At 43.6% G+C, this 13,722-nt stretch overlaps 1 protein-coding gene across 3 annotated transcripts in view; it reads left to right on the top strand.

Annotated features, from left to right (window-relative positions):
* LOC147061357 (sodium channel protein type 8 subunit alpha-like) overlaps positions 1-13,722 on the top strand; it is a 120,148-nt gene that overhangs the window by 4,716 nt on the left and 101,710 nt on the right. For all 3 annotated transcript variants that reach the window (XM_085922571.1, XM_085922577.1, XM_085922563.1), the window contains exon 2: positions 10,712-11,045. In XM_085922571.1, coding sequence (XP_085778697.1) covers positions 10,767-11,045 — 279 coding nt within the window. In that variant the 5' untranslated portion in view covers positions 10,712-10,766. The remainder of the gene's footprint in view (positions 1-10,711; positions 11,046-13,722) is intronic.

The raw sequence follows: 13,722 nt of genomic DNA, 5'->3' as shown, positions 1-13,722 counted from the left end.
GTAGACTTCTAAATTACCTCTACACGTAGACCTAATATAGACGTCGATCAGGTTACAGAAATTACCACATTTCACTCGGATCAATGGTCGTTTAAAACAAAGCAATGCAACTTCTGTTCATTATTCATACAACCGACAGCTAGTTTATGGTATAATATTTCATATTTAATGGATTTAAATTTGTCGTCTATTTTAGGTCTATATATATAGACCTAATTTAGACGTCTATTTTAGGTCTACACATCGACCTAATTTAGACGTCTATATCAGGTTACAGAAATAACCACTTCACAAGTACGGCTCAATATGGTTGTTAAAAACAAAGCCTTCTGTACATTACTTATACAACTTACAGCTGGCTGAGACTTTAAAATTTCAAAATATGATCATATTTAATGTTTTTAATTTAGACCTCTATTTTAGGTCTATACATAGACCAATTTTAGACATCTAAATAAGGTCTATACATAGGCCAGACGTCTAATAGATGTCTATGGCTGACGGGGATTAAACTCAAAATCATAAAGGAGCATGGCGAATGCATATTGTCGAGCTCGGGACAGAGTATGGCTGGTTTTGTGCCAAAGTCCCCCCCCCAAGAAAATCAGTCTCCCCTGCTGCAGGAGTGAAAAGCATTGAGTGAAAAGCGGAAGCCATTACCGTGTGGCAGGTAATACCAGCTTGTTTTCAATAAAAACATTAAGAACACACTTTTGTGTTTGTCAATTTGCATGTTTAGAAGCCAGGTTCCTTTTTAAGTTCTCTCTCACGTTCTGTGTGAAATGCTTTCAATGACCACTCACACAATCGGAAACCTTATTAATTGCACCAAAATGTAATGAGGAGTACGTGAGCAAGTGTAGAAAATTAGACCAGGTTACCCCATTCCCAAGCAAAGTTAGGAGGTCAAGAAAAGTGCTACTGTTTGTTATAAAGGTTTGAAAAAGATAAATTTAAACTGTTATCTGTGTTTTTACACGAAGTAATAGGGCAAAAAGTGTGACTTCTTTGGCACGCATTATTTGCTTTTACATTGATTCCTATGGGAAACGTTGCTTCTAGTTACAAACGTTTCTACTTACAAACCCGATCGTGGTACCAATTAAGTTTGTAAGTAGAGGTACCACTGCATTCAAAATCTGAGATGTGCGATGACGTCATGCTACGGGCACTCCAATTGGACAAACGACATGACATTACACCTGTTAAATAAGGATATGGGCGGTGGTCTCAATGTACATGTCTTGGAAAAATTTCCGCGATGGTAATAAACATACCGTGGCTCCAAGGTATAAATCATGTTACGGTACGGAATCCAATCCCCTCTATGACAATGTAAGGACGCAGGTCCTTGCGCAAATTGTCAAATCAAGGTTGTTATCCATCTCTCCCGCCTTTTCAGAAGGATTGCTAAAAGCTGCCTCTGAAGTTATTATTTATGGTTTTCTTCCTTGGCACCGCTTGACACCCATATCAATCTACGCACAGCCGTCCAGTTTACTGTTTCTCAACTGGGAATAAAATCCAAAATACTTTAAAACCTTGGCTTTGAACTAAAATGGTGCAAGTTTGAATTGGGTGTTTTTCCTATCCCCTCCATTGAAGCAACAGTCTTGTCTCTTTTGAGTTGTCGCTAAACTATGGTCGCGCAGTGCTGCCCTTTATCAACCTGGTAGATTAACATGTGACTGGTTGCTTGTAAAGTAGCTTGTGCGGCACGGTAAAAAGGTATTGAAAGTATCGATGCTCACTTCAAGAATCGATACTTGGTATCGGCACAAGTATCGGGATACATAAAAAAAAAAAACATTTTTCCCAGCACTAATAGGTGGGGTACACCCAGAATAGGTCCTGCCTGGCCAAAACATTGTCCCTTGCCCCGTGTTTGCTTTTCTCCTCTTTAATATGTCCAGTGTGTATCCAGCATATGTGATTTTCTAGACTGTGTGTAATGATTATCCTCTTAACTTTGGATGCCATCAGTCAGCCTCAATGATTTTGTCACGTTAGTTCCAGTACTCGCTAACATGTGGGTAACATTGGTCATCCAGGATCGAGATTATCCACTTGAAAGCATTTTCTTGGCTGCCAATCCATTCGACACCTGCTCCCTGCCTTAGTATTTGTCTTAATGGCGCTGTGACTTCTGACAGGTTGGGAACAAAAGTGGCGAGATAAGTCACCATGCCGAGAATTGTGTTGAGATATGCTTCTTTCTATGCTGGTTGCATATCTTTGATGGCTTGGGGTCTGTTTCAGGCCATACATTCTGAGTCTGTGTCTGAAGTAGCTCACTTCAGGTACACAGATGGGTTGAGTTTGACTCCTCGTTCTATAGTCCAACTGACTGAGCATAGCTCTTGAGTTAAATCCTGGGGTGGGGGGCCAGTAATGCTGACCACAGTGTCAGAGATGGTGTCTCTCAGCCTGACATAGTGTGGCCTGCCTGTGAGGTAGTCGGAGATCCATGCCACCAAGAAGGGGTCCACTCCCATCCTACTCAGTTTGGCAAGGATGGCCGGGTGGTATTGAAGGCACTGGAGAAGTCCAAGAAGAGAATCGTTGCCGTGGCTCTTCCTTTGTCCAGGTGGGACTGGACTCTGTATAATAGGTAGAGGGTGGCAGGGTGTGAGCTGAGTTGGAGGGGGGGGGGAGGCAAGGGGTGGTGATGCTGTGTTGTCCATGGGGAGATGAGTTGTGGAGGGAAGGAGAGATGGCTGCAGCAGAGGTGGGGGGAGTCAAGGGCTGGTCAGACCTGTTAAAGAACTTATTCAGTTTATTTGCCCGCCCCATTGTCCCTCAACAGCCCTGGTCTTTGTTTTGTGGTTATGGTCCTCACACCGTCCCAGATGGCCCTCATGTTATTTTCCCTCAGCTTCTGCTCCACCTTTCTCTTGTAGGGGTTTTTGGCTACCCTCACACAGTGTTTCACCTCTTGCTGTGCTGCATTCATGGCCTCTTTGTCTCTGCTCTTGGAGGCAGCCTTCATCCTGTTTAGGACAGCTTTGACTTTCCATTGTTATTGGGTAGTAGTAGACGGTCTCAACAGGAGAAACAGACAGTGTCAGTGTCTCTATGTCCTCACCGTGTGGATCGATTGGCACATCTCAGTTTGTGGAGTTAAAGCAGACCCACAGGACGCTTTCCATCTCAGGTTACCACCACCTGATGTTCCCAGTTGTTACTGGCCGCTTTTGGACCAGGGGCGTGTACTGTGGCTGCAGGTGAACCAGGTTGTGGTCCGACTTCCCCAGTTGGAGTAGGGTGTGGCTTTGTATGCATCCCTCACATTAGCATACAGGAGGTTGATTGTTTGTTTCTTGTCAGACAGCCTGATGAAAAAGCGTCCAAGTTTGCAGAAATTATCATAAATGCATTAGGGTGCTGTGTCTGTAGCCTGGCTGTGAAATTGTGTATATTTTCACAGGCAGTGGCTACGTCTGCACTCGGATGTCAACACAGAGAGTGACTGAACTTCCTCGACAGATAATATGGCCTCAAGATAACAGCTAAAAGCTCAAGGTCCCAGTAGCACAACACAGTCACACTAAGATATGTCCAGGGTTACACCCGCGCTGCTTCACAAACACAATGAAGCCCCCACCTTTCAGTTTCCCACTAGCTTTAGTGTCTCTGACAGCTCTCAGCGTAGTGAATCCCAGCAAGTCCACGTTTGTATCCAGTACGAGGTGATTTTGCCATGTCTCTGTAAAGATGAGCAAGCTGCTTCCCTATAAATTCGCTGTTTGTTTAGTGCAGTCAGCTCGTCAATCTCATTAGACAACAAATTCACATTCCCCATGATAATGGAAGGGATCAATGGTTCATAGCACCTCCCATTCTACTAGCCTTAACCTTAGCATCGGCCTTGCAGCCCCTGCACTTCCTCCTCAGCTCCCCTGGGATTGCGTGTCGTATGCTGGCTTGTACCATTGTTCTCAGTGGCATCAGTACGTCACTCGTATAGGTGATGAAACTCTGTGGTGCATGTTCGACAAGGTAAAAGTGCCCAGTTTGTTAGAAAAAAAAGCTTGGAAATTAAAAAGTGCAAAGCCACTTTCACTGGTCCAATTTGAAAACTGTTGGTATTTACAAGGATGCTTCATATAGTTAATAATTATAATTGGGCTGTAAACCTTGTTACACTTGCGGGCAGACAGATACAGGAACCCCAGAACATAATTGGTGGAAGTCATTTTATTTTATTCTATATTTCTTCTTATTCAGTGGGCATCAAAACCTTTGAATCATTCTAGAAATTAATTCATTGAGGCGCTGGTGAGCGCAGTCATGTAAAGACGTGTTTTGTGGGGCTCCTCAGCAGGGCTAAAACTTTTGTCTTAAACCTTTTCAAAGATTCTAAATACTACCCCTGGCCCACAGCAGGACTTATATTAAACTTAGTAGCGTCACATTTTCTGTTTATTCATCACCTAAGAAAGCATAACTATGAGCAAAGGAAGAGCGAAAGAACAAGCCCCAAAAGCCTTGGGCTCTACTGAAGTAAAACCAGCCGTGAGTACAGAAGCTGTTGCTAAATCAGAAAGGAAGATTATGGATTGTATTGACTCAAAGACAAAAGACTTGAATGATAAGACACATTGAAGAAAGATATGGTGAAATAGAAAACCCGTTTGAAGGATGTTGAGTCTGGTCTGAATGATTATTCTGATCGCACGGTGGAATTGGAGAGCCATGTTGGCCAGCTGAAGCTAGAAGTTGCTAGGCTAGCAAGAAAGCTGGATGACTTCGAGGGCCGAGAACAACGCTGCAACGCCCGTATAGCGGGAGTGAAAGAGGGGTTTGAGAGCACCAGAAAACCTGCTGATGTTATTGCCACGATGGATGGATGGATGGATGGATGGATGGATGGACGGATGAATGGACGGATGAATGGACGGATGAATGGATGGACCGGACAGATGAATGGATGGACAGACAGATGAATGGATAGGCGGGTGAATGGAGGGGCAGGTGGATAGATAGGTGGGTGGACGGATGAGTGGGGGGTGATGGATGGATGGATGGATGGATGGATGGAGAGATTTTACTCCATTATATTTAAATTAAATTTCCACTCAGTCATGGTATGAATGTGAGTGTGAAAGGATGTCGGTCTCTATATGTGCTCCGTAATTGACTGGCGATCATTCCAGGTCTGCCTTTTGCCCCAAGTCAGCTGCAATAATATGTATGAGATCATAAAAAGAGGAAAGTCACTGATGGCCTTTTATATATATATATATATATATATATAAGGCCATCAGTGATATATATATATATATATATATATATATATATAGAGAGAGAGAGAGAGAGAGAGAGAGAGAGAGAGAGAGAGAGAGAGAGAGAGAGAGAGAGAGAGAGAGAGAGAGAGAGAGAGAGAGAGAGAGAGAGAGAGAGAGAGAGAGAGAGAGAGAGAGAGAGAGAGAGAGAGAGAGAGAGAGAGAGAGAGAGAGAGAGAGAGAGAGAGAGAGAGAGAGAGAGAGAGAGAGAGAGAGAGAGAGAGAGAGAGAGAGAGAGAGAGAGAGAGAGAGAGAGAGAGAGAGAGAGAGAGAGAGAGAGAGAGAGAGAGAGAGAGAGAGAGAGAGAGAGAGAGAGAGAGAGAGAGAGAGAGAGAGAGAGAGAGAGAATATACATTTCATTGTTACTAACGTCTACTGTTCTGCCGTTTGTCCGAGCGTGGTTTGTTTTGTGTGTGCGCCGTTTGATTGATAGCTTCGGCGCGCTCCTTTAAGTTTGCGTCACAATGTACGAGTACCCGTTACGCAGCGGCACGGCGACTAACGGTCGCCAGCAAATGTATTTTGTTGTCTCGATAACTTATGTTTGGTGTGTTGCCGAGAGTATTTCATTTATAGTTATTTAGTACAGTGGAACTGTTACGCGCAATTATGTAATGTGTGCCGTCTACTCGTGTGTGACGTCATAAATTGAGCGTTGACTTACGAGCTGTATTTGTGTGTCCGTGTTTGCACACAGGGCATGTGATGCGTCAGTGCAGTAGTGTTGGAGTAGTAGTGCCTGTAGTTTGTGCATGCTGTATGCTGCCTCTGCTTGCCACTTTTCTGCTTTCAGCTACCGCCACCGGCTAGCCCTCTGTTTCCGAGTGCATAAGCCTCCTCAGCCGGTACACAGCCTCTCCATTGCCAAGACTTGCACACGCCTCCTCGTGGCCACACACGGTAACTGGCACCTTGCGGTCCCAGGCTAAGTTGTGCAGGATCTCGGAGCAGCAGTGGGCCCCAGAGATGTGGCATGTAGGCCCACCGGTGTGTGGACACGCCCTACTGCCCATCAGCCACTGTCCCTGCTGTGGGTAAACAGCCTCAGCTTTGGGTAAATAGTGAAGACCTCAACGGCGGACCAGGCTGACCTAAGGGGAGGCGTCACAACGGCTGGGAAGGCGGATGAAGGCTGCAGCAGAAAAGGGTCACCAGTCGTCTTGGTCTCCTTACCACTGGATTCTGACCCCTATCTGTCAAGGCATTGGAAACATCAACTCCAACGGGGTTTTGCTTCTTAGGAAATGTGCTCAATACGACCTTACCATCACCAATACCATCTTTCGCCAGAAGAACAAACTCAAGGGCTCATGGAGACACCCTCGCTCTAAACAATGGCATCTTATTGACTATGTCATTGTCAGAGCCAGGGATTAGCGCAACGTGAGCATCACAAAAGCCATGATAGATTCAGAGTCCTGCTGGACAGATCACCGCCTGATACGATCCACAATCCATCAGACTCAAGAGGAAGAGGACACTGCAAAAGAAGCTGAGCCGGCAGAGACTAAACCTTGAGACCCTGAACAAAACTGCCACCCTGCAGCTGTTTCAGGCCTCTCTTGGAGAAAGCCTCAATCAGGAATACCCTGAGGACATTGAAGAACACTGGAGCCTGCTCAAGTCTTCCATCCTTGATACCTGCAGTGCCACTCTTGGGTACAAGTCCAGAAAGCATCAGGACTGGTTTGATGAGAATGACACAGAGATAGAACAGCTCATCTCCAAGAAAAGGGAAACTTTTCGTGTCTGGCAAAATGACATCACCTGCAAAGTGAAGAAACAGGCTCACTCCAGAGCCAAGGCTGACGTCCAGAGACAGATTAAAAACTCCTGGTGGACTGAAAGGGCACTGGAAATCCAGAGTTTGGCAGACTCTGGTGACACCAGAGGCTTTTTCAGCGCTACTAAGGCTGTCTACGGGCCAAGCCATCACGGCCAAAACCCCCTACGCTCTAAAGACGGGCAGGAGCTGTTGAAGGACAATGAGTCCATAAACAACCGGTGGAAAGAGCACTTTCAGGAACTCCTCAACCGTGACAGCACAATTCAGTCAGATTTCCTCAGTCATATCCCTCAGAGTCCCATCAGGGAAGACATGGGTGAACCTCCCACATTAGCAGAGGTCCAAGATGCCATCAGGAGCCTGAAGAACAACAAGGCCTCTGGGCCAGATGGGATCCCAGCCGAGGTCCTAAAGGAAGGTGGACCAGAGCTCCAGCGCCACCTCCATTCCCTCTTTCTGAAGGTCTGGGAAAAAGAAGTACTCCCCTCGGAGCACAGGGACGCTCGGATAGTGCCCATTTTCGAGAAAGGGGACAAAGCGGATTGTGGGAACTATAGGGGCATCTCGCTCCTTTCAACAGTTGGCAAAGTACTTGCTCGTGTTCTTGCCAATCGCCTACTGCCACTGTCTGAGGAAGTTCTCCCAGAATCGCAGTGCGGTTTTCACCCATCTAGAGGCACTGCAGACATGATTTTTACAGCACGCCAACTCCAGGAGAAATGCCGTGAGCATAAACAGCCTTTGTTCATGACTTTTATAGACCTGACAAAGGCCTTTGACACGGTGGATCGCCAGGCCCTCTGGAGCATCCTTCTGAGGTATGGTTGCCCAGATAAATACGTCAGAATACTGCGATTATTACATGACGGAATGACAGCCACAGTGCTCAACAACAGCTCCTTGACTGAGCCTTTCACTGTAGAGACAGGGGTCAAACAGGGATGCATCATTGCACCCACCCTGTTCCCTATCTTCATTGCCACCATACTCCATCTCATTGAGGAAGAACTACCACACGGAATCCCAATTTGGTACAGAACTGATGGCAGGCTCTTCAACCTTAACAGGTTCAAAGCCGAAACCAAGATCAGAACCACCACGGTTGTGGAGCTCCAGTATGCAGACGATAATGCCATTGCAGCACACTCTGCAGAAGACCTCCAGGCCTTCCTGAACTCCTTTGCTAAGGCATACAGAGCCCTGGGTCTGATCGTGCACATCAAGAAGACCCAGGTGCTACATCAACCCCCACCCAACCAGCCATCTACTCCGCCCATCATAAATGTGGACAACACTGCACTTGAATATGTTCACCACTTTCCCTACCTCGGCAGCCTTCTCTCCTCCAAAGCGGACATTGACTCTGAGGTCAACCATCGCCTGAGCTATGCCAGTGGAGCGTATGCCAGACTCCGAAAAAGATTCTTTGAAGACAGAGACCTCCGGGTTGACACCAAGCTCCTGGTTTACAAACGATGTGGTTCTCCCCACCTTACTTTATGGGGCAGAATCATGGACAACCTACAGCAGGCACCTAAGAGCTCTTGAACAACACCACCAGAGAACCTTGAGGAAAATACTCAGGATCAAATGGGAGGACAGACGCACAAACATCAGCATTCTGGAGGAAGCCAGGATACCGAGCATCACCACCTTAATAATGCAGCACCAACTCCGATGGACAGGACATCTCATCCGCATGGCTGACACCCGCCTCCCCAAACAGATGTTATACTCCCAGCTGGAGAGAGGTCCGCGAGCCCCGGGTGGGCAAAAGAAACGTTTCAACGACAACCTCAAGACCAATCTCAAATAATTCCAAATAACATCTCAGGACTGGGAGCGCATCGCCTTGAACAGGAACCTCTGGAGGGCAGCGGTGCAAGAAGGTGCAGCACATCACGAAAAGGAACTCCGCCGTGTCGCAGAAACCAAACGACAACTCTGTAAGGAAAGACAAAAACAGGCTCCAGCACACCCACAACCCATCACCACTTTCCCCTGCCCATACTGCACAAAAATCTGTGGATCCCGGATCGGCCTCTACGCTCACCTGCGGACCCACAAGTAGACAACCCTGAGAAGAAGTCATACTCGTCCCGAGTGACCGCCGATGATGATGACGTGCTGTATTTCTTCATACAATAATCACACACACAAGAATCACATTCACACACCCAAAGACTCAGCCATGTACACTACACACACTTGCTCTCACATCCTTACAACCAAACATGTGCCGATACCCTTTTGCCAGTTTGCCTGTATGCCTTTATAAGCAACAGTGCCTGTTACTTTTTTGCCAATAATTCAGTAAAGCAATCAAAAGTGAACCACGTCTTCACTCCTGTGTTCGGATCGACGCAACGCAACGCCCAAATTCTGGACCCCAAATTTCACATGAACTTGAGATTTAGCTGTATAAATAACCTGGCAGTGTATTTTTTTTATATGTAAAATATATATAGAAAACAAGGGGTAGGGACCAAATAAATGTTTGTAGTGTTTTCCCACTGTCATTGAACATGTAAACTGCGTTGAACTTTATCTATTAAGTTTTTCTTTTTTCCACAAAGTTTTATTTTAATCTTGTACAGTAATCCCTCGCTACATTGCTGTTTGTTTATTGGGGTTTCATTCCATTGCGGATTTTTTTTCCAAATTCAAAAACAAAAATAATTCAAAATAAAACTTCTAATTTGGGGAATTATTTCATGAAGGTTGCCCACCCGCCAGCAGAAGGCAGGGAGTGCCCACACAATTGCAGTGCGTACACTTGTACCTTTTTATAAAAAAATTGTTATAATCATAATAGTTCGAAAAACATATTTACAGTGTTGTACCTTGTTATAGAACATTTTTTTAATAAGAGTTCTAAAAACATATTTACAGTATGTACACTTGTACCTTGTTATAAAAACATGTTATGATAATAAAAGATGTTGTAAAAACATATTTACAGTATGTGTTAAGAATTCTCCATGTTATGTTATTCAGTTGTGCTTTGATTTGAGTTAGGGTGCTTTATTTTATGGGCCGTTTTCAGGCGATACCACTTCCCGTTTCATGTTCGTGTACATACATGTTGCAGTGGTACAGCAGTCATTGACGATGTAAGTGGGTCTCCTAACAAAAGAAATGAACGATCACATATGTCTAACTTTTAGGACAATGCTACAAATGTTAGTTTATGTTCCTGTTGAGGTCCGTTTTCACGTATTAGCACGATGTGAATTAGCATCTTTCCGCTAACTCTTTAGCCTGCTCAGTACTTCTTGTTAACATGTTACATGCACACACGTATAATATTTATATTTTCAATATTTATGAAAAAAATCTGTGTTATTTGTACTATTAATGTATTATTTACATGTTTGAAGCAATTATTTAATGTTCTAATAAAATATGCACTTAAATGGTTTCATATACATTTATTGACAAAGGAAATGTACAGATGAGCAGGTGACCCTACTTTGCGGATTTCACTTATCGCGGGTGGTTTTTGGAACCAATTATCCGCGATGAACGAGGGATTACTGTAATGTGTTTTATATGGATGTAAATCAAATCAATCAATCAATCAATCAATCAATCAATCAATCAATCAATCACATTTTCCCTCTGCCTCATCATCCCACAGATCTCCTACATTGGATGGTAGAAACCTAAAGACCACATAGTTGCAGGATGAAAACATGGCTGCACCCCTTCTCGCACCGCCAGGACCTGACAGCTTCAAGAGATTTAATGCAGAATCATTGGCGGCCCTTGAGCAACGCATCAACGAGGAGAAGAACAAGAAGCCGCCAAAGCAGGACAGCAGTTACCGTGACGACGATGATGAGAACAAGCCCAAGCCCAACAGTGACCTGGAGGCTGGCAAGAGCCTACCCTACATCTATGGGGACATCCCTAAGGGAATGGTGGCGATACCACTGGAGGACCTGGACCCGTACTACCTAAATTCTCAGAAAGTGAGTTGAACCATGATCATCTCAGCTTTTAAAGGAAGAGAGATGCTTGAAAACAGAAAGGCCAAGGTTATTTGTCGATGAGATACTAAAACAAAAAAAGTTTGAGACAAATGTGTATTTGTGTTCTCATCAGCCCTATTCCTTGTGTCATCCAACCAGTGTTCTTTTATCCCCCCGTGATTTGTTCAGCTGTGCTTCATTGTCAGTTTGATTATATTTAGTTCCATGTTTTCATTTGTTCTTTGTTTATTTGTTGTCATTGTTGCTGGTGTCATGTATCCCTGGTTTGGTCACGTTTCCTGTCATGGTGAGAATTTTGTTTTCTGTGCTTCTTTGGTCCTTTGAATCTTGATTATTTTGGTAATTTCATTATCTTGTTTGCACTCCCCATTTTTTTCTAAGGAAATAATTTGGGGGAATTCCTCTTACCTTGCTTTCTTACATTTAGGTCATTTTTTCACCTCAACTTCACCACACAAATCTGTCTATACGCATCCCTGATACCATCTGTCAAGAATACGGACCCTGGAAAATAGGTTAAAAAAAAAAAAGTAATAAATAAAAGAAGTCCCTAAATGATCAGGATTCAAGTATCAGAGAAAGCAAATCTCTAGAAAACAAAACACTCACCACACTAGGAAACGTGAAAAAATTTGGAATACATGACACTCGCAGCAACACCGATACGCAGACTGGAAATTAAGTTCAAGCTAATCAATGACACAACTAGGAACAGCAGGACAAGACACATGGCTGAATGGAGTTGATTGGCGGACACAAGGTTACAAGAACAGTTCGTAATGAAAATCCAAAAAGTAGAATTGACATTAAAATGGGAACACAGGGAAAACACTATCAAACATGAAGTAAAACTAATATAATCAAAGCAAAGCTAAACAAAACAAGATCACAACAAAATTATGATTCATGTATGATTCATTCACCATCTGACAAAATAAGTCTAGGTACGTAAATGTTTATATGAACTGTTTATTTGACTAATATTTATTAGATATTATTATTTACCATAAATCATTTCCACTGTTCACTGGTTAGCACGTCCATCTCACAGATCCTGTGTGGCATTTGTATGTTCTCCTGAGCCTGCGGGGTTTCTTCCGGGTACTCCGGTTTCCTCCCATATTCCAAAAACATGCATGGTAGGCTAATTGATCATTCCAAATTGTCTGTAGGTGTGATTGTGAGGGGTTGTCTGTTTATGTGTGCACTGCGATTGACTGGCGACAAGTTCAGGGTGTACCCCACCGACCGCCCAAAGACTGCTGTAATAGACCCTTGTGAGAATAAGCGGTTTGTATGATGAATGAATGAATATTGAAATAGTTTGGAGACTGAATGAAAATTTGATTTCAATGAACCAATTTGAGGTAAAAATTGCTCAATGCATTATATAATAGGACTCTTGATAATGGAAATGCTTGGGGAGCCAGATTTAAACTAGAAGTGGACCCTCCTTTGCCCAACATTTTTCCAGTAGTGTTAGACAAGGCATCATTGGCACCTATGATTAGATAGGTAAGATCTTCTTCCGCAATCTTGCAGAAAAGGCTCCACAGCTGTGCAGCGATCTTTCTGGCATCCATTAAATAGTTCAACTGAGAAATGGCAGTCTTTTGGTGGTTACTATAGCAAAGTGAGCATTTAAAGATAAAAGAACTGTGAGAAGATAAGTTGCAAGGCTCTACTGAGATTGGGATCCATAAGGAGTGTTTCGAGGTTCGCTGAGTTATCTCTGAATATCTTATGCTACATTCAGATGAAAAGGATAGTTACAATTGATGGTCCATTGAGTCTAAATAATTGTTGCTGAGTTCATCTTGAAGTGAAACACTTGAGGCCAACGATCATGCACTTTTCGGTTCTTGATTTACTTTCAACACGCCCTACATCACACCTAGCATGGAAATCCAGACTCAATGCTGTACCTGCAAATGAGTCTGGTGAGTATACTCATCAAGCCAATTTCTAAGGTGAGGCAAACCTGAGCAAACAGACAGCGAAATGAACAGTGAAGAGTGGCTGTGACATCAGAAAAACACATCTTATTTTGCTTCCAGTGCTGTCAGCTGCTGGAGTTTAATGACTCAATGTGTTTTTGGTCATTCAAAACTGAGTTTAATATTGAATGAAACAAACTCATCACTCCAGCATGACATTTTGAATGAGGCAAAATATCATGCTTTTTCTCTCGAATATATTGTTATAATCATTTGTTTCAGATGTACTGTAATTATTTTCTGTATAAAAATTTAATTATGTGATCAGTCTTTTTTCAAACTTGAGTCGAAAAGTCTTTTTTCAAACGTTGATGTCCCCTTAAATAAAGGATCTATATTTTTTATAACCTACCGTTTTGTTGTTAGTCCCCTGTTAGTCCTCTGACAATTACAGACCAGCTTGTAGAGAAAATGTCAGTTGAGGTGAAAACCTTCTTCCCACTAAAATCGCAGCGAGACAGCGTATCAACGGCTTTTTCTTCAGTTACTTTACTGCTAGCTTGTCTTACAGCTCTGGTTTGCTTCAAGCTACCGAGCAATTAGAACGACATGAATGGAATATAATAGAATACCTTTATTGTCATTGTGTAGAAGGTATACAACAAAATTGAGAGTGCTGCTCACTTGGTGAATGGGGGTGTGAAACATAGAGTGGGGTT

This window comes from Syngnathus leptorhynchus, chromosome 1, assembly GCF_054491065.1.
Source record: "Syngnathus leptorhynchus isolate UIUO chromosome 1, UIUO_Slep, whole genome shotgun sequence".
Taxonomy (NCBI): domain Eukaryota; kingdom Metazoa; phylum Chordata; class Actinopteri; order Syngnathiformes; family Syngnathidae; genus Syngnathus; species Syngnathus leptorhynchus.
The sequence above is the reverse complement of the archived record's forward strand: the minus strand, read 5'-3'. Positions and strand labels throughout refer to the sequence as shown.